The sequence below is a fragment of the Aedes aegypti genome, chromosome 2, assembly GCF_002204515.2.
Source record: "Aedes aegypti strain LVP_AGWG chromosome 2, AaegL5.0 Primary Assembly, whole genome shotgun sequence".
NCBI classification, from domain to species: Eukaryota; Metazoa; Arthropoda; class Insecta; order Diptera; family Culicidae; genus Aedes; species Aedes aegypti.
Genome location: NC_035108.1, coordinates 79507522 through 79528906, shown reverse-complemented (window position 1 = coordinate 79528906; position 21385 = coordinate 79507522). Strand labels below are relative to the sequence as shown.

The 21385-nt window shown below is 38.1% G+C and overlaps 1 protein-coding gene across 2 annotated transcripts in view; it reads left to right on the top strand.

Moving 5' to 3' along the window:
• Positions 1–21385, top strand: part of LOC5564718 (zwei Ig domain protein zig-8) — a 1087201-nt gene that overhangs the window by 578968 nt on the left and 486848 nt on the right. For both annotated transcript variants that reach the window (XM_021841332.1, XM_021841330.1), the window contains exon 3: positions 13921–14162. In XM_021841332.1, the coding sequence (XP_021697024.1) occupies positions 13921–14162 (242 nt within the window). The remainder of the gene's footprint in view (positions 1–13920; positions 14163–21385) is intronic.

Genomic DNA, 21385 nt, shown 5'->3' with positions numbered 1-21385 from the left:
GTCTCCAAATAGCAAAGGTTACACACTAACATTCCTTCCCCCAATCCCACCTGACTGCAAGGACGTGGCCGGCGCCGTTATTGACCCTGTATAAATAGAGGCACTGAATTATGCACACTGAAGAAGATTATGGCCAATCCCAGCCGAACTTCTAGTTGATTATTTGTGCATTTTCACTGACTTCGGTCAATCACGGAATAGCAACCATTGATATGTGTAGTCAGTCTAGAGCTTGTAGAGGTCTATGCAACTCTCGTCAGATCTTTAAATAATTTTTATTTACGCAGATTTTGCGTACCAATTGCGTACCAAAGGCGAGTTTTCTGCTGGATGTAAATAGGTGTCCGGTCAATTATCTTTACATATCCTTTCGCAAGGATATGGCCAAGAGAATTCAGCAGTTGGGAAGGATGCGTCAATTTAGGCTTAGAGGGATATTTCTCTCAAAACTTTGTCTATGGTAACTGCCGGAAAGGAGGCCACCCTCATACAGCGGTCTAGCACTATACCACCTACAAATGCTTAATGGTTAGGCTAGTGCTAATGCTAAAACCTTACAATTGTTTTCTATATTTTAGTTTACGATATATCGGAAGGAAATATCGATATCACCGATATATTGAATAGAAAATATCGATACCAAAATATCGAATATCGAAAGCAAAATATCGATATTCCGATATATCGTAAGTATCGGAACGTCCCTACGGCCAAGCCCTTAGAGTCCGTTGAGGTGGGAGAGGAATGTTAGATTGTAATGATTGTTGGTTATTAAGACCGAGATTACCTCTGCATCTCCACAATCACCATCAGAAGGGTGTTGATTAGTAAGGGGGGAGAAAGATCTAAGAGTTACCTTTGGTTGGTGATGCGATCCATGGATTAACAGGAAAATTACAACTCTTACTCAAAACTAGCTCTGCATTTTTGTCTCGAGGTAAGATTGTTAGAAGACTAAAAAAATACGTCGGCATTCATAATGTCAAACTAGGCTTCAGAGGTTACTGTAACAAGTGACGATAAAAGGAAAGGTTTGTATATAATAAAATAATATGTAACAGAAATGCCGACACTTGTTATGGCGAGCCATCCATAATTTGTTTGTAAATTACACGTAACATTTTCACGTTAAAAAATGTTTTGTCATAACCATGAAACGAGCACACCAGTTACCAATCCATCCTCGGCTGAACACAAATATCTTTCCTTACTCGCATAACGCGAAAAAAAAAAAAAACTTTCACGAAACGTCATATTGGATAAGGAACGTCTACGTGATTTGCGTTTTGCGCTGGAATTTCTCCACAGTGGAATAAGTCCAAGGCCTCGAGGTAGAGTGGTCCGAAGAGGGAAAGAAGAAAGCAACATAAATCGCGTTGTTGTGATCGCAATAATTCATGCCTTATAAATGGCGATGGCGATGGTGATTCTTCCGCACTGCGGTCCCCTTGGGAAACCCTCTGTGGACGATTGGTTACGAACGAGCCGATACAATAGTCAGTGCTCGTGAGGAAGCCATTCTCCTTCCATGGCTTCACCCCGAAATGCTTTCACGACAAATGTTTCGGAAATTTGTTGCCGATATCGACGTCGGATTGGACCACTCATTGGCGGTTTTTGTTTTGGCAGTTCGAGATGGCGAACAATGGTGGGAGGTAATTAAGGCGGATAAGCAATCCGCAGAGGTTATGTGTTGAATCTGGGGCTTTGCTTTAATATTGTTGGGTCAATAGGCGAGATCGTTACAATGTTTAATTCGTTCCAACAAATCTGCAAACAATTTTACTGGTCTTGCTCTTCTAGACATAGAAGAAAGTGTTTGCCAAGAAGGCTTGATTGTAAAATTATATAAAACTTAATTTTGCAACATAAATTGTTAGAATAGACTTAAGTTATCTGTCAAATCGTACACTTCCGGTTAATTTGAAGAACTCCAAGTCCGAAAGACATCGTGTAAGAGCTGTTGTTCCTCAAGGCAGCATTTTGGAGCCAATATTATACAATATTTTCACATCTGACTTACCTGAGTTACCTCAGGGATGTCAAAAATGTTTTTTTTTTTTTTTTGCAGAAGACACAGGTCTCTTCGCTAAAGGACGAAGTCTGCGTGTCATCTGTAGATTGCAAAAAAGTTTGAATGTTTTTCTTCATACTTGCAAAAATGGGAGATTTCTCCCAATGCTTCTAAAACTCAACTGATAATGTTCCCACATCAACCTAAAGCTTTTTATTTGAAACCTTCAAATAGACTTGTTGTGTTTAGGTTTTAGTTATAGCTACCGAAGAAGACGCCTTCACTAAAGCATCACTTCCCGTGTTCCGAACGAAAGATTTCCAACCGATGTTAAGCCAATAAGTTTCCCCCACCACAAACACCGACTCTAACCAGCACCTTGTGGAGAATTCTCGAGGCTGGAAACCGGTTCCGGAAAGCAAATAAAGCGTCAACATGATCAAAGCTCGATGTGCCAAATCAAACAGAAGAAGGAACCGAATCATTCATGTTGATAAAATGATTTCGGGTGGGTTTCCATTCGGGTCTCTTCTACACGCTTATTCAAATCCCGCAACTATGAAGCTACAAAGTATGTTGTGCCGGGAAATCTACACCTGTCCTTTTGGTTCTGGTGGTATAGTGGGCGAAGAGCAAACCCAGCGAGGTTGGGACGACTGTGTTAGCAAATCTTGCAAATCGAATTTAGAAATTTGGTACCCACGTTGGTAATTGAGATGGAGAATGGTTTCTAAACGAATGAAAAGGATGTGTGCAAAATAGGGTGGGCCATGTATAAGATATTGTTTGTACATTTACCAATTATCCCAGAATACTATTGCGATATATTGAACTATGAATGTTTCAACGGTATTCGGCCGAATGCCGTTTGGCCGAACGCCATTTCGCCTTATGCCATTTGGCCGAAGCCATATGGCCGAAATTTTTCTTTCATGAAGTCACAAGCAGTGCTTCTTAGATATACAAGTAAAGTGGTGATTAGCGTTATAGCTTCTTCAAATTTCATCATAGATTATCCTCTGTAATGCAGTGTTTCTCAATCTTTTTGGGGCCACGACCCTCATTGAAGCTTTACAAACTTCTTGTGAATCTCTCAAAATGATTTACCCTTCTGGTCATCACGCGGATTGTGATTGTGATTGTTTGAAAAATAAGATAATTGTTGAAAAATTGATCCAACAATAATGATTATTACCCAGTCAACACTTTGGTTGGTATAACTTTCGTTATACATCATTCTATATGAATCAATTCAATCGTATAGAATGCATGAAAAACATAAATACCTACCAAAGTGGAAGCTATATGCGTACTTGGCACGACTTTTTCAGATTTTCTGCAATCAGATATACGATGCCACAAAATTTGGATGAAAAATAAAAAAAAGTTCCCAACAAGCCTCGAACACAGGACCTTTAGATTAGGATTCGGTTACCTTACCACCGTACCACCAACGGTTTCATGATGGACTGATCATCATTTGCCAATATATAATACTGTTAATATATTAGTTGTGATGATAGGGGACTTCCTGAAGAAACACTGAGATTTTTTCTAAAATCCTTCTGAAATTTTTCAACCGGGTTGGTTTGACCACATTTAATCTGAACACTCTTTAATTTGTACCCTGCTAATATGCACATCGTTCAGATTGAAAATTGTTTAAACGTAATTTAGCTTATGGAACAAAGTGAAATGAAAAGGAACGTTGCAAAACGGAACGCAGAATCAAAACAAAACAGCCAATGAGAAACCAGAAGAACGGTTTTCTGTTGTTCGTAGTGTGATTAGTAGTTCAAATTAATGATGTACCCTACACACTAGCGGGGGGTTGTAAGCTCTCTGAACTGCACGGGGTTTCCTTTTGGATTATCCAGGAAAACCCTCAAAGGTTATTGAGGAAACCCTTTCGTGATTCTTCCAACATTTCCCTGAAATTCTGTAGAAAATTTTTCTATGAGGCCATTTTAGGGGAATGGAATCCATTTTAAAATTTTGGGATTCTTCTGGATATCTTTTAAAGATTCTTCCAGAAAATTTTCAGAGATTCTTACAAAAACTCCTCGAGCTTTCTTCTGGAAATCCATTTGAAATTGTTATATTGATCCCTTTGGTACTTTCCCAGGAATCCTTCAGTATTTTTTTCGTGAAACATGTCATAAAATTCATCGGGAAGTGTTATTGATGTCTTCGTGATTTATCAGTTTACTTCCCTGGAAATTTTCTTAAATCCTTTGTGAAATCTTCTTAAAGTCCCTCTAGAATTCAAATAAAAATTCATTAGGAAAACTTCCGGACAGCCCTCTGGGACTCTTAGAAGACACCTCTGAATTTTTTTTTCGGAAATCCTTCTGTGAATCTTCTGAAAGTTACTCTTACAAAGTTCTGGAATTTTCTTCTGAAATTCTTCCGTTAATCTTTCTGCAGTTCCTCTGGACATCGTTCTGGAATTGTTCTAGAAAACTGTCAAATTCTTCTAGATGTATGTGAATTTCCTGAAAATCTTTCAGGGATTTTTGCCAAATAATTTCTGGGATTCTTATGGACATCACTGTAAAATACATTCAAAATCCAGTTGGAATTCTTCTGAAATCCTCATGGAATTCTTTCAGATTCTTACGAAAATCCTTGAATAATTCATGTAGAAATCCCCCTGAAAATCCTTCAGTAATTTATCTGCGATTCTTCCGCAAATCGACCTGGTACTCTTCCGGAAATCCTTATATATTTTCGAAGAAATTTCCAGAATTTCCTGAAGGATATTTTTAAGTGCTCTAGATTCCAAAGAATCCCAATTGTATTTCTGGAAAAATACGACTTACGGTACAATCTCATTGAAACTTCCGGTGGATCTTGGAAAATTTCAGAGAAATGTCTGGAAGAATCTTCAATGCTCCTGGATTCTAGAAGTAATTTGATAAGGATTTTTGCAAGAATCCTCGAGAAAATCTCGTAGAAAGGATTAGGTGGAACTTCAGAAATATTTCTGGAAGAATCCCAGAAGGCTTTCTAAAATAATCCTCCAAAGCTATCCGGAAGAACTCCAACAGCATTTTTGGAAAAGTCCCAAAGTATTCCAAGGAAATCTACGGAAATCACAATTCTAGAAAAAAAAATCAGAGATATTTTCGGAAGAACCCTGGAAAAATATCCGAAAGTATTCCAATAGAATTTCCGAAAACATTTCAGGTGATATTCGGAAAAAAGCATTCTCGAAAGAATTCGGAAAAAAAATCCATAGTTATTTTTGTAGGAATTTCAGAAGAATTTCTCAGTCCTAACAGAGATATTGAAGGTCCATCGAGTTAGGGAGGTATCGAATTACAGAACACAAAACCAATGCAATTGCGATTCAAGGGACCATTGAGTTAGCCATGATAACCAACTTTTACTATGGTTCTCTAACTCGATATCGAGATACGGAATATCGAGTAACGGAGCGATGACTGTATTTCCGAATAAATTTTCAAGAATTTGGAAGACTTTAATTTCCAGAAGTTCAAAAGTAATCGTTAAGAAGATACACGCATAAATCACATCGAGATTTCAGCAAGAATTCCAGAAAGGTGTCCAGAAGAATCTTAGAAGTAACAATCCCAGAGCGATATCTGGAAGAATTCTGTGATTTCCAGAAGAACATAGAGAGAAATCAGAACTAATCTCAGGATTTCCAGAACAATCCCAGAGGGGTTTTGAAGGATTCAGGGATGGGTTTGCTGCTATCCAAAAGCGTCTGCACTCGTTGTTGGTCCGATGAGAAAGAGGGCGACCGTTGCTAGCGATCGAGCCTCGTTGTTGCTTACCGAGTGAGCAGGCGACCCATCGGCTATGATCGTGCTCAGAGGCCGATTAGTGTTCGGCTTTATGCTGCACGACTAACATCCCGATTCAAGGAGAAAAACCCTGGGGAATTTCCCAAAGTAATTATGCCAAACGACTACCAAATTACCATTATGCCAAATGACCTACCACGATGTAGACCATAATTATGAATTCAAGCCATAAAAAATCGGAAGTTGGTCCACAAATACCGTGAAAAAGGCCAATATCCGGCTTTCGAAGCGTCCGGCAATTCGATGCAGTAACTACACAAATTCACAAAAATTTTGCTGTTCATCCCTTTTGTTATGTAGAAATATATGAGAAAATTAGATATTTTCAGGGTATTGTATCAGAAATTCTTTTAGAGATTAATCTACCAATTCTCTCAGAATTTCGTTCAGTGATATTTCGAAAGAATTCTTCTAGAATCTCCAGGAAGTCCTGGAGAACTTTAATGCTAATACCTCTTGAAATATCCTCAGGTATTCACCAGTTTTTACTCAAGGACAGTGGTTCTCAACCTTTTTGCAACTGCGACCCTCTTAAAACTTCTAAAACATTCTGCGGACCCCTAAAATGGATGATCTCGAAATGAAAGTTTATAGAAGCCTTTCAAAAATCTCATTATGAATCAACAGATAACCTTGGCAATCACACCCAAAAGTCACGTCTGTATACATTATAATTATAATTCGTTAAAAATAGAATTGAAACTGAGTATGTCATTCGCATAAATTTGTAAGTGATATATAATTTTGGAATGATGTTGCCCTCTTCCCTTCTGTTATTTAAGTCAGTGATTTGGGACTAACTCCTGACTATCACACAAGATTGACATATCAACTGGCTACGTCCTTGCAAAAGCTGAGAAATTGGAAGGTGTGTTTAAATGAACACCTTCTTAAGACAGATACAAATTCTCATACGTGTGTACAAACAGATAATGCAATACTTCTGCTAAAATCTGGAGTCCACTAAATTCACTAAGAGTTTTGCTAAGAGAGTTCCCTAAACATCTTCCAAAGTGCCCGAAAATAAACTTCTAAAAAGCAATGAAAATCAAGTAGTAAAGTATTTTTTTTTGCAAAAGCAATAAAAATCAAGTAGCTAAGAAGTTGTCAATAAAAGTTCTTGCTAGCTTGTTAAAAATTATTCACAATAGTACAATGAAGTTCTGTTTGAAATGTACAAAATTTTCACTAGATTTGAAGGGTATCTTTTATTATAAATTTTATCAAAGAAAGGTTAGGTGTCCTCCATGCAAGCTGGTAGAAATAATTTCATAAACTTGCAATAATCTTTTAAGAAGCCAACTGAAGGCCGTTTCAGAGGTTCGTTAAAATTTGGCCAGGAATTCTTCAAAAGTCCTGTCAGATCAAGAATCTTTGCAGAAATCTTCATAGAATCACTACGGCAGATATAAGTAAAAAATCTTACAAAAATTGTACTTATAAATTCTAGAAGATTTAACCAACGGTACGATTATTCAGAAACAGAAAATTCTTCTCCAATTTCTTCAATTCCCTCAATAGTTCGCTAAAAACTTCCAATATTTTTTCCGAGGTCTCGCCAGGAAGTTGGAACAACCTGCCAATGATTAAGCCAAAATCATATCATAAACTTCCTCGACTTCCTTGGGCATAGAGTATCATCATACCTGCCACACGATATACGAATGCTAAAATGACAACTTTGGCAAAGAAAGCTCTCAGTTAATCGCTGTGGCACTGCTCAATGAACATTAGGGCTCTGTCCCAGTAAGGACGTAATGCCAAGAAGTAGAAAAAAAAACTTTAATTGAAATTATGTTCTTGTGAGCATGAAATTTCACTGCAGACACAGCTCGTAACACCAGTATTGAATTGAAATAATGAATCCTTATTCATGTGAATTTTGGCACATCCTAATTAACCCGTATAGGCCTGAGTGAAAGCAAAAATGCTAAAACCCTCACCACTCAGCGAATACTAAACGGATTTAAATAATATTTTGTCAGTATACTGGCTCACATATCTAGTTTCTAAAAGTGGCCAGAGGATGTCGAAAATGTTCCTGAAGCCGGAGTTTTTCCGGTGGATCACTGGGTCAGGTCGAATGCAAAGGGTGTCGTGGTTTAGTGCCCCTGTAGGTAGGCAAATTTCAAGTCACAGATAATTTCCGGATTCGTCTATAATGTGGCCACTCTACTAAGGAGTTTTAAGTGAAACGCATAAGTGTAAAACTTTTGAGAAATTATTTAATAGGATAACCTTATGTATTGCATTTATTTAATCCTTCAAATGATCATTTTCGTGTCCCCGGGCGCCTCAAATTTACGATAAAGTGGTCAATTTGTTTGTAAACATCTGTGTCAACATTATGGGAATGCTTTTCAGTAAACTGCTATGCTTGAATTCTACTTCAAGAGAACTGAAACGGTTTAATATCTAACAAATCTAAAGCCGGTTCTTCCGGGCATTGAGTCCGAGTAGCCACATCTGGTACTCTCTAAACGGTGAAAAACTCTTCATTTGGGATGTTGAGTATCAGATTTTAATGATTTATGCAAATTAAAATTATTGCCATTACAAATTAATAAAGTTAACTTGTCATGTTCCAAAAAATCGCCCTTTTTTACCCGACATGACCCAGTGACCCACTGGAATAACTCCGACCACAGGAATATTCCCGAGTTCCACTGGCCACTTTTAGAAACTAGATATATGAACCAGTATACAAATAATATTTGAATCCGTTACGTATTCGCCGAGCGGTGAGGGTTTTAGTATTTTTGCTTTCACTCAGGCCTATACGGGTTAAATAGCAGTGAAAAAACAATTGTCATTTGTTATTTGATATTTAAATACTTTAATTATGTTGTATCAATATATTATAAAGCATAGGTTAGTATGGAACAATAACAATTGTAATTTCTCCTCATAATTGAACTTCAGTTTTGATTAGAATGGACCTCCTCCACATCATCCCTCTCTGGAGGAATTTGATTGTCTGTATTTTTTTCGCAGTGATTTGAAATCATAAATATTGAATTGCCTGTTTTCTTATTCGATATTTTAGATAATATTTGTCAGATTAACATGTTCTAATCCTTCGACAATCAAAAACAAGCACCACTTTAAATTATGAGATTTTTTCGTATTGTTCAACCAGCATAAACATTATGTATTTTATTATAATTTCAAATAATTTTAATTAAATTAGTTATGTTGTCTACTATTGTACACGGCAACATAAATATGGAAGAACAGAATAATTCAAGCTGTTTTTAAAACAAACTTTAACGTCGATCAACTTAACCATAGAACATCCAAAAGCGGAAAAATTGTAATAACTGCTCGAGCGCCAGTCTCTTTCCGTGCGCGCGTTTTTATGCAGAGCTGTCAAAACAGACTTTTGTGCCATCCTGCATTCGCTATCCTTCAAAACTCAACAACTCAGCACAATCCACTTCGGTATGGATTGGTGAGCTGTTTGGATGTTGTTTTTTTGGCTTTCGCCCCCTTGAGGCCAACATATTTAAGAATCGCCCCCCTGATGCGTAGATTGGAAATTTAAAACTAAACACTATACTATGTTGAAGCTTTGATCAAAATCTTAGCATTAGTGTCCCGTAAATTGGTCAAAATGGGAAGTTGACTGGTTTAATTTAAGTATTTAAGAGTCATGGAAGAACTATTACATTCATAAGCTTCCATGATAATATACTTATCATTCAAATCGATTCGAAATAGGTAAGCAAAAATCCTATGTGATTTAGGGTTTTCACTAAACTTCGATTATCGATAGAATGTTGTTCTACTCCCTGTTTTACAAATCTAATAAAATTTGGTTCGTTAAACGTGAATTCATGTTCTCTTATCTGTTATATCTTCATATGTTACATAAGATTCAGAAACATTGGATACTTTTGAGAACACATTTTTTTTCCAATCCAGGGCTTGGAGAGCAAAAATATTTGTAAAAATCCAGCAGAAACTGTTTTCCTCCTATTTGAGTGGTTAATTCGTCGTGAGAAGCCATTAACAAAAGCAAATAAAACGTAACACTTTACTTTTTTTTGTTTTTGAAAAATTTACATGAACATTTTTTTTTGTGGTTTTGAAAGAATTTTTTCGACAACATTCAGGTATTTTTTATAGAGTATTAAAAAGACAATCGCTCTTTGTATAGGATGCTCAATTTTGGCTAATTTAAATCGAGATTTGCACAGTCGAGTAGTCGGTAAAGAAATTTCATGAGATCTCAGAAAATAGAAGCCCAGTATCCGTGAATCGTGCTTCGTGTCCTTCGTAGTGAAAGCATTTTGTTGTTTTGTTAGAAAAATCGAGAATTGCATAGATGAGCTTGTGAAAAAAGCTAAATGTGACGATTGTAATGAATTCTTACATATTTTTTACTTCAACAATGCTTCCAATGATATCTGTAACCACAAATTATTGAGATCACCGTTATCGGTAGGGAAAATTATTAGTTCCATTTTTGTGTTTTAAGAGTGGAAGCAATGAATGTTTAATACCAATATTGTGTTATTGATCAAGCCGAGTTTTGCCCGTAATGAATTTCCAATTTCCATAATACTAAAATTTTCACCCCCTTTCTAGTGTTTTCGCCCCCCAAATTCAGAATTACAAATTATCGCCCCCCTGAAGCTGAAAATCGCCCCCCAGGGGGCGAATTCGCCCACTTTGGGAATCACTGTTGTAGATGAACACTTATCGTGTAGAGTGTATTATTACAACCAAGATTGTAACTCACCAGAAAACGATAAGTTGGACTAACGATTACTCCAAACACATATATTTCTCCGTGTAGTTAATGGATCCTACATCACATTTCTATATCATAAATGTAAAATGTTTTTTATTTTTATTCTGGGGACGTTAGCCGCAAGGAAAGACGTTTCAAGTACATAATACTGTTTCAAATGGTATGCCCTCTTCAACATCTAATTCAATTTCTCTCGCCGTTTCCTTACGGTACCTATTCATCTAGTTTCCATTACTTTCTTATCCTTGCTCCCTACTACTTTGAGTAAAACAGACCGATATGCCGGTAAACAAATTGAATATAATTATCATGGTCGGTACCTTAGTATGCAAATTTATTAAATTCGACACATTTGAAGATTGTGTCCGGTTTTCGAAACCTAGATGGTGGCCAGACAGATAAATTAGGTACTAAAATACAAACTCAAACTACAATGTAAAAATTTGTGTAGATATTTCCAAACGTTTTTTTGTATAATACAAAAGTCAACATATTCAATAGATGTGGATAAGAAGATTGCACAAGCCCAATAATTTAGGAATTTGACGGGTAGGATGCACTTTGGGCCGTATATATGGACTGGCGGCCATACAAATTTTTGCTATATCATGTATGTATGAGAGTTTTGTAATACAAATTTCATATTTGTTAAAAAAAAAGAAAGTTTTCGGAGCAACCTCATTGTTAAGGAATGAGTTTTGTTACTACAAATGCATATCAGCAACTTATGCGATTAACATTGCAAAAAAACTTTATGAAAATCAGAATTTGTATAGCTATTATAATATGAACCATTTTGTGATATTCAATTATCATATGAAGCAATCTTTAGCTGTTATCAAGCAAAACAAATTTTAACCCTCTAGAACAATTTCAAAAAGCTATTAACCCCTCTACTGGAAGCTTCATATTTCACCGCAATAAAAATATTCAGACCTCGATGAACTATTTGTTTCTCGATAATTTTGCATAATTATTTCACAAGTTCTCAAAAAACTCTTTTTATATGAAAATCTGTGTCCTTATTGTTCATTGGTTAACTGGGTCCTGAGATATTCCGAAATTCCTTGGAAGACCGACGCGTAGCTATAACCTACGTAAATATCTCAGGCTACATAATTTTCATCGTATTCGGATATTCACTCTTCGGGACAATACATTAATGAGAGTATGTTTTTAAAAGTTTAAGAAATTTGGTGCAGCCGTCTTCGAGTAATCAGCGTTCATGTGTCTGGCACCACGCTGGCTAAATAAAGATCATAAAAACTTCAAAAAACATCATATCGTAATTATCAGATATCTCTTAGATGATTTGTTCAGAGTAGCTCCTTATGATTTAGCTTTGTGTAGCCCACATTTTATTTTCTTGAAAAATTTACGTAGAACAAAATGGCCGCCAAAGACATTTTTATGGAAAATGTCGGTTCCCCAAGGAACATCATAACCGGATCATCAATGACAAATATCGACATAGATTCTTGAATAAGAAGGGTTTTTTTTAAAACTCGTGAAAAAATGGTTCAAAAATATTGAGAAACAAAAAATTTATCAAGGTTTGAATATTTTTATTTCGGTAAAAAATGAAGCTACCGGTAGAGGGGTTAATGCAAAAAGTGCAAACATGTGCAGCTGAATTGTTCACTATCCCTAAGATCACATTTTCAAGTACCCTTGTGAATATAGTTTAGCTTTGGACAACTTGGGACAAAAAAGTACGGAATGTAGGAATTTATGATAATTTTGATTTGTTTAGTGTAGTCTACACATTTACCTCAATTATGGTACGAATGTACTGGGAAATCTGCCCCTAGAATTTATTAATAATTAAATAATATCAAAATTGTTTCAATATTTGACGTGCATAACTTCCCGTTCAAAATCTCTATTAATCCATGGTTCTTTTGCACGTATATCAAATGGAAAAAGATATGTTTTAAATAAATTAATCAAAAACCAGAAATCCGATTTTTCTTCCCCTGCGCAGTAAATCAATTTCGACCCGTGTGCTCATTCAGCTGGTAAGTTTTCGGCGTATGTTTTCCACCCAATAGCCGAGTTTGATTGTTCGTTCATTCGGCCGAGAAACGTTCTCGATAATTCAATTAAGTTTTATTAGGCCGTGTATTGGTTTGATGTGCCCTGGAAGTCGATCCATGTGGCAAGCAAAAGGGTTTGATTTGAGTCGATACAAGAACCCTGGCCTGGTAACGATTGGCCGGTCTGGTTTCATAAAATTTGATGAGGAGAATTTTCGCATGTGTTTGATTATTTAAGCAAAAACAGATGTGAGGTTCTATGCCCGGAATGTTTTATAACCGGTGGTAATGATGGAGAAGGATTGCGTGTTTGGAATGTAAATATGATGTTTGATTGGCTTTGTTTATTTTCTTCGGAACATAAGTCGGGTGCTTCTTGGAATTCCAGTAGGGTATTCATCATTGGAATGAACTATGTATGGATAACCTTTTCTTGATGAGGACATTCTGGAACGTGCCATGGTAGTATGCAGAATCAACCATATGCTAAATTGGATCAATCATATTCAAGAGGCCATTTGCAAAGAAAATGTTTGTCTTGAATCCGGATTTACCACTAACAGGAAACCTAATACGCTGAAGGTTTATCATCTTTCTCAAATGGTTTCTTAAAGCCAGTATTATCATCTCTTGGAATCAGGCGGAGCGATGAAAATGGAATTGCATTACCTCTTTCGGGGAATCTCCACGATGTTTATAAATCGGTCAAGACGAGCAATGACAGCGAGAGACAGGCCTCTGCCTTGTGGCAAAGTAATTAGATCCAAGAATAACAATGATGGTTCTTGGGTTTTGCCATCCAACTGAGATAGGCAAAAACAATTCTTTAAAGAGAGGCAAAAACAATTCTTTAAAAGTGAGAGCATAGTTTCTTCTATATAGTTTGAAATAAATTTATGAGTCAGACGCGTGACATGTTATGGTCGCCATGTATTGAGGTGAAATGGTCTCCATATCATTATTATTTATTTTTGAAACTAATAAAGATTAAATCGTAATAATGTTTTAAAAAAATGTTATTGAATGAGATATACTTCACAGATCATATTTGTTTATTTCCACGAATTCGATTTCCATATAGCTTTTCATTTATGACTCGGAATCTTTATCTGAATCGCCAAGACTCTCAATCATGTTTCAACAACAAAACCTTTTGTGCTCTACTGATAATCTTTCAACCATCCTTTGGAACCATTCACTCCATTGGCATTAAGCAAATCATTTCGTAAGAAAACGGCTTCCCCTTCGACTAACCCCTTTCATCTTTCTGCTTCTCCACAGATAACAAATCCATACTGGCCAATACGGACTGGAAACGGCTTTGGCTGGAAACGGGTCAGCTCAACAATGGTGGAGGAGGAGGGGGCGTGTCTGGTTCTGGCAGCAGCAGTAGTGGTAGTAACAATCAAATGAGTGGTGTGAGTGGAAGTGGAATTATCGGAACCATCAGTGCCGGCATCGGAAGCCCTCGGGCAGACAATCATCTCGATGGCGGCGATTCCTCGAATGCTGATGACGGCGAGGTGAGTTTAGGTTTTTTTATAGATGATACAAACATTTTTTCATGGTAATTTTATTACACGAGCAGATGGAAAAAGCTGAACAAGATTATGTTTGTTGTACAATCCAAATCCAATCCAAACCCAATCCAAATCCAGTTCAAATCAGCTATGAACATAGCCTTGAAAATTTCACATACTTGCAATTAAAGTATGATTTTGTCAGACAAGTGGCACGAGAGAACAATTGTTTTTCCCATGCAGTTCCCATGCAGTGCTTCATTATACACTTGCAAAAACGAATTGTGATATACCATGCGGAAACAGTTTTGACTTGGCAGTCTCACCATGTACTCTATCGTCTTCCAGGAAAACGAACATATGCTCCCTGGAATTGTTACAACCAGTATGGGCAAAGACAACTTCATTATTTGACGTTATCGTAACAGCTCGGTAGACGATTCGCTCCAAAACCGACATAATGATCAAAGTTTTCACTCGAATTTCTAAAACATTTTCAATTTGATACCCTTTGGAGATTGCACACACACAGTCTGAAACACATCTTGCATCGTATGTATTGGGCGTTAAACAACAGACTAACCTAGTAAATATGACAGTGGTAACTCTCGAAAAGCTCAGTATGTGTTACTATAGATGACAGGGATAGAAACGACCCTAATCGAAAGGAAACGAAGCCAGATAATTTATATGCTTGGTTGGAACAGTTCTTTTTTTATTAAGTCAGTACTGTCCGACAAAGAGTTTTGCATCGAATCGAAAATGTACTTGTCTAAATTTGAATTTGACATTGGATTTTGATAATGTATTTTACTGAAAAATTGATCAATCTTAAAAGGTGGATCCAAAATACCGGACACAATCTGGAAATGTCTCCAATTGGGTCCTAAAATTTTTAATAATACTTGTTTTTATTAAACAACACGAAAGAGCATGTTACTGCAACTACATTAGCCAATTTTCCCGTTCAAATAACGGCTATGTCATGTTTAAACTTTAATTTAAAAATTGGGTCCATAAATGAACCTTGACACTTTTGATCATGTTTGACGCTCGCTTAGTCGACAAAAACACCACAGGGGTTTTAGTTTTAACACTGGGGTTGTTCCTAACTGACATTTCGGAAGGGGCACGGAAAACAAAATATACCCAAATTTTGAGTTTAAGCCAAGGGGTGTGACAAAATCTAAAGAAACATTAAACAATGTTTTTTAGTCTTAAACCAACGAAAAACATTGAAAAATGGAGTAAACATGTGTTTTTGGCCTAAACTTAAGCGTTTAGCACTAAAATTGGGACAGGGCTTTAGGACCCTATTCTGCAAATTTGTACTGCACCGGATTTACGTACTTTTGAATTCATCAATCTGCATCGTTGCTTTCTGGATCTATCTTCTATCTGCCTCTAGGCGGTGGACTTCCATCTCTGACGACTCGAAGGGCCTCTTTACTCGTTGGTTGATCAATGGCAGACGCTCGAATATCCACCAAGCCCATAGTTGACCCGCCAGTTTCTCCGACCGTTTGTAACGGTCTTACAGTTATTTCGCCAAGCTTGTCACTAGAACGGATTGTTCCACCTTGATCACCGTGTCGCTGCAAAGGCGTTACTACTCTTCTTCGGCAGCTTCAGATTATCTCTTAGCTTGGTGGAGATTGATAACTTGTCACTGGCGATATTCAAAACTGAAAAGGCAATAGATGGCTCTTTTTCAGTGGTAGTAAAAACGAAATCCTGAAGCAAAGGAAGCATCGGGGAAGATGAACTAAACATGAAAAGTTTTGTATTCACATTACGCTTGATTTCTAATCACTACTTTTTTTGAACCAGTTTCCTAATTGCAAGTAATTTTCGTTTTTCATTATTTTCCAAACGTTTTGACAGTTCTCGACTACCATTCTTCCATGCGCTTGTGTTGGAAGTTTGAGAAATTCGAGAATCCAGCGTAGCGCGATCAGTGAGTGGAATACAAACATCAGTGTCGCCACTCGGCGGCTAGTGAGAGAAACTGAATGTTCGAAAGGTTGTTGTCTGTACTTTTTGACAGTGGCGCCAAACAGTCGTTAACCTATTGCGAAATTCGCAACCACTCTTGAAGTGGGCGTATCGTACTTCTTTTTCCTGCTCAACAGCTTCTATTACTGTATCCAAATATGTTGTATTCGGTGATGCATACTGTCCCGTAAATTTCTTACTTTTGAGCGGTTCCACAGAAAATGACGACTTTTATCCCAAATTTCATTTTTATTTTTTTTTGATTTGGATGAAATTTTGCACATGCTTTCTTTATGCCCAAAAATGCCTTTTTGCATCATCGGCTCGCCATTTTGATTCTAGCCTTACTTTTGAGAAGGGCCTAAGAAAAAAAATCCTTAATAATTTTCAAAAAAATATTACTTAAAAACGGTTTGTCCGATCATTTTGGTGTCTTCCGCAATGTTTTAGGTTATTGTTGGGACTATCTGGAAAAAATATACACTGTAAAAAAATATGTTGTAATTTTTTATGTATCGAAAATAAAGCTTAAAAATCAATTTATCTCAAAAATCGTATTTTTGATTTTTTTTTATTTTTTTATATGTTAAAGTAGACAAATAATGAAGTCTTTTGCACAGTGGGTCAAGATGGAGAAATCATGGACACAAAAGTTATGATTTTTTAAAAAGGTTGATTTTTCAATATGGTTTAGAACTTTTTGAATGCTTTTCGACCCGATTTTATGAAAGTACGCAAAATTTTCAACAAAAAAGGTATATGAGAAAATTTTGCTAATTGCTACCGAAACATTTGAAAAGTTTATTATGACCATTTTCAACAAATTCACCTTTTTTCAAAAAATCATAACTTTTTTGTCCATGATTTCTCCATCTTGACCCACTGTGCAAAATACTTCATTTTTTGTCTACTTTAACATATAAAAAAAATCAGAAATACGATTTTAGAGAAAATTGATTTTTAAGCTTTATATTCGATATTTAAAATATTACAACATTTTTTTTTACAGTGTATATTTTTTTCCAGATAGTCCCAAAAATAACCTAAAACATTGCGGAAGACACCAAACTGGTCGGACAAATAGTTTCTGAGTTTTATTTTTTTGAAAATTGCAAAGGCTTTTTTTCTTAGGCCCTTCTCAAAAGTAACGCTAGGGTAAAAATGGCGAACCGATGATGCAAATAGGCATTTTTGGGTATAAAGAAAGCATATGCCAAATTTCAGCCAAATTAAAAAATACAAAAGTAAACCGACATTCGAATTCAAATGGAACCGCTCTTTTGCTCTCAATCTATCGTGAGAAGCACAACGAATTTGTATTTCCGAACGTTGTCAACGTACACCGTCAACTTCTCAGACGGCTTCTAGAAAACGAACCTGTATTGCTCCGCCGCCAAGGCATTTAGCATACCCGATTCCTTGAGCAGGTTTAACATCAGCGACACTCCTCTAACTTGTGCTCTGGCATCCCACACCAGACCAAACTCCTTCCTCTTCTTTGGGTTTATCGACAAACATCACACCTTATTACCGCGTTCGAATGCCGACGATGTCACGCGTTGTCATAGGTACTGCGAACCTTGGTCTGAAGCTCTAGGTCCTTCTTCAGATTGTTCTTCGGACACGTAAGCCGCTTGATTGTCGTCGGGTAACTTTCGGGAAACTCAGCGTCGTCTTCTTTCCACAGCACACCCGTTTCGACCCGGTCGCCGATTCTTTTCGTCGTCGTCTTCACCTGCACTGAGCCAGAAATTGCGTACGAATTTCATAAGAGAACGCTTGTGAATTGATTTCTTGACTGGTATTCTCTCTTTCATAAGATTCTTATGAGACACAAAACGTCCGATATTCACAAGAAATTCTTGTCGTTATCATTAGAGATCTTATGAATATCTTTATTTTCCTAAATCCAAAGAGCGATTCTCTAAATACATAATGGTCCTAAAGAATTCCATAATTCATATCTATGATCCTTCATAAGAGTGTCTTATGATATTATACCTATTTGTATTATGAACGCAATGATCGATGGAAGTTCACAAGTTTTTCTTATGAGTCTCATTAGATGCTTCTTATGTCTTTAATCCAAAAAAACTTCTTATGAAATTCTTACGTGGTTTTTGATAGGAAGTCGACTGTTTTTCGCAAGTGTTACTAATCATTGTCATACGCGCGCTTATGAATCTCAATCGTGAATATTTTGTTATTAGCATCTCTCCACGTAATTCATAAGATTTTCGTATGAAATTGTTAAGAAAATCGTACTCCATTAGATTGTCTTATGAATGCCAATGATCAATGCGTTTGAAATCCAAAAAGAGTTTCTTATGGAATTATATCTGTCTATGTAATGAGTGTTATTTCATAAGTCTGTTGTGGAATGTTATAAGATTCTCGAATGAAGAACAAAATACTTCTTATGTCGTTATTCCATAAGAAATTCTTATGTACCTCACACGTTCCGTTTCCTCAGTGTGCTCCTTCACTTGTCTACCCTCATCCGTCTACGGATATTTCAAACTTCTCCAACGTATAGGGCTTTTTGATAGGTCCTGATTTGTCTCTGTTTTGCACGTATTGTGGCCGAATCCTCCTCTTTCTACACTACCAACGCCACTTGATCCATATACGGTCCAACCAAGCTTCGATCTAACTGCTATCGGCTTCTCCGGACGACCAATACATGATTCTACTCGCGCTTACAGATGAATATCTTTCAACCTGATGAGAATCTGCGGTGCGGCTTGATGAAAATCTGCAATCGGCAGTAGGCTTTATTTTGCTCATCCTGATCTGATAGATGGAGCAAGCTCGTACGCTCACAACAATTATGAATCAGTATTCGATGTTCATTGAATAATCCGTAGCTGAGAGGCTCTAGCCAAATGCGCATCTTCCATTTAACAACTCTTGCTTATTGCGAAGTTTCGCAAACACCTCATCATTGCTCTAGGGATGAACTGAGGATGTTTGCCCCGTTAACGCAAGAGGATAATTTCGCTTTCCCTTTAGCTCTTTTGGGCAAAGAGCTGCAAAGAAGCAACCAAGAGTTGTCTGGAAATGCTCTTCCCCGAACTGAGAAATGAGAAAAAATGCTCTCCCTCGAATTGAGAAAGGAGAACAACAATCTCCTTCCCTTTGAAGCACCGAGGCTGTCGAAACAAACTTTTTTACAGCAGTGGAAATGAAAATAAGCAATCTCACGGATCGGTGAGCTGCCCAGTGAACCACGTATCGTATAGGAATGTGTATCTAAAATCACATATTCGTACGTCAAAAATCAGAATCGCACAAGATGCCAAATTAAACGCTATCAATGTCTGCACAAGTTGTATATAAATCCCCAATACGATTCATAAACGACAATCTGTGTTGACAACAAAACCTGTCGTAAATAGTGCAACATAGAATCGCGTTAAGTTGTATGTACTGACAGATCATATATCAATCCAGAAAGCATCGTATGAAATCGCAATAACTTAGCAAAACTTGCCACCCAAAATTTTATATCTGCTGACGATGGGCCTCCAAGAACAACACAGTATGTGTCGTTGTACATGAAACATGTATTAACAACGCCTTTAACAGTGCAAGCTGGGAAGCCATTGCTGTGGCGTTACATAAAATGAAGGTTCCGGATTATCTGTGCAAGATACTAGGAAGCTACTTTGAAAACCGGGTCTTGAGCTACAGCACTAGCGAAGGACAGAAGACGAGGTCGGTAAATGCGGGAGTTCCACAGGGCTCTATCCTGGGTCCAACGTTGTGAAATGCTATGTACGACGGAGTGCTGACGCTTAGGCTGCCAACAGGCGTCAAAATCGTTGGATTTGCAGACGACATCACGCTTGTGGTCATTGGTGACTCACTGGAAAGGGTGGAGGTTCTCGCTACAGGAGCAGTGGACGCAGTCGAAAACTGGATGTACGAGAAGAAACTGGTGATAGCCCACCAAAAAACGGAGCTGTTGCTTATCAGCAATCGAAAAGTGGTGCAGAAGGCTGAGATTACAGTGGGAGAACACACCATAGCCTCAAAGCGGGAGCTAAAACACCTCGGCGTAATGATCGACGATCGGATGAACTTCAACTGCCATGTCGATTACGCGTGCGAGAAAGCAGCAAGGGCAGTCACGGCGCTGTCCAGGATCATGCCGAATAACTCGGCGATTTGCAGCAGTAAGCGGAGGCTATTGTCTAGCGTGGCTACGTCGATCCTGAGGTACGCTAGCCCGGCGTGGGGAACCGCAATGAAGACGAAGAGGAACCGAGTCAAGCTTAGCAGCACGTATAGGCTGATGGCCATGCGGGTAGCGAGTGCCTACCGAACCATATCTTCGGAGGCAGTATGCGTGATTGCCGGAATGGTCCCTATCGGCTACGTTTTGGAAGAGGATAAGGAGTGCTACGAAGCTAGTAGTACTAGAGGAGCCCGGAAGATTGCCCGAGCCGACACGATGGTGAAATGGCAACGCGAGTGGGATACCGCTGAGAAGGGAAGGTGGACTTATCGCTTTATTCCAAATCTGGCGAAATGGGTGAGCAGATCCCATGGAGAAGTCAACTTCCACTTGACGCAGTTCTTGTCAGGTCACGGCTGCTTCAAGAAATATCTGCACAGGTTCGGCCACGCAGAGTCGCCGCTCTGCGCTGAGTGCCCAGTCGTAGAGGAGTCGCCGGAACACGTCATTTTCGAGTGTCCACGTTTTGCTGCGGAACGTAGCGAGATGACAGCGGTCTGCGGTGCTGACGTAACCGTAGACAACGTAGTGGATAGAATGTGTAGCGATGAGGTGATGTGGAACGCGGTGAACATGGCGGTGACGAAAATAATGTCATTGCTTCAGCGGAAGTGGAGGGAGGAACAAGCCGGTGAACCAGAAGTCAGTCTCCAACCGGAATCGCCGAACCGACCTCGGCACCCAACCGGTAGGTAAGCTTGATCCACCGTCGGGGACAAGACCGAGTAGATCGTGGAAAAGCCCCGAAAATTGTAGGCTTCGTGGCCGTGCGGTTAGCGGCGTCAGTCGTTTAGGCATATTGTGCCATGAAGTGTGGGTTCGATTCCCACTCCAGTCGGTGGAAACTTTTCGTCAAACGAAAAATTCATCATTGGGCTACTGGGTGTTTCGTGTTGTCCGTTGCCTAATGTTTGTGATTGTTCAGTCTGTGCAGCCTTGAGCTGAAGACGGTGTAAATTGTCTTGCCAAATTGGTCGTCAGGGCACCTGTG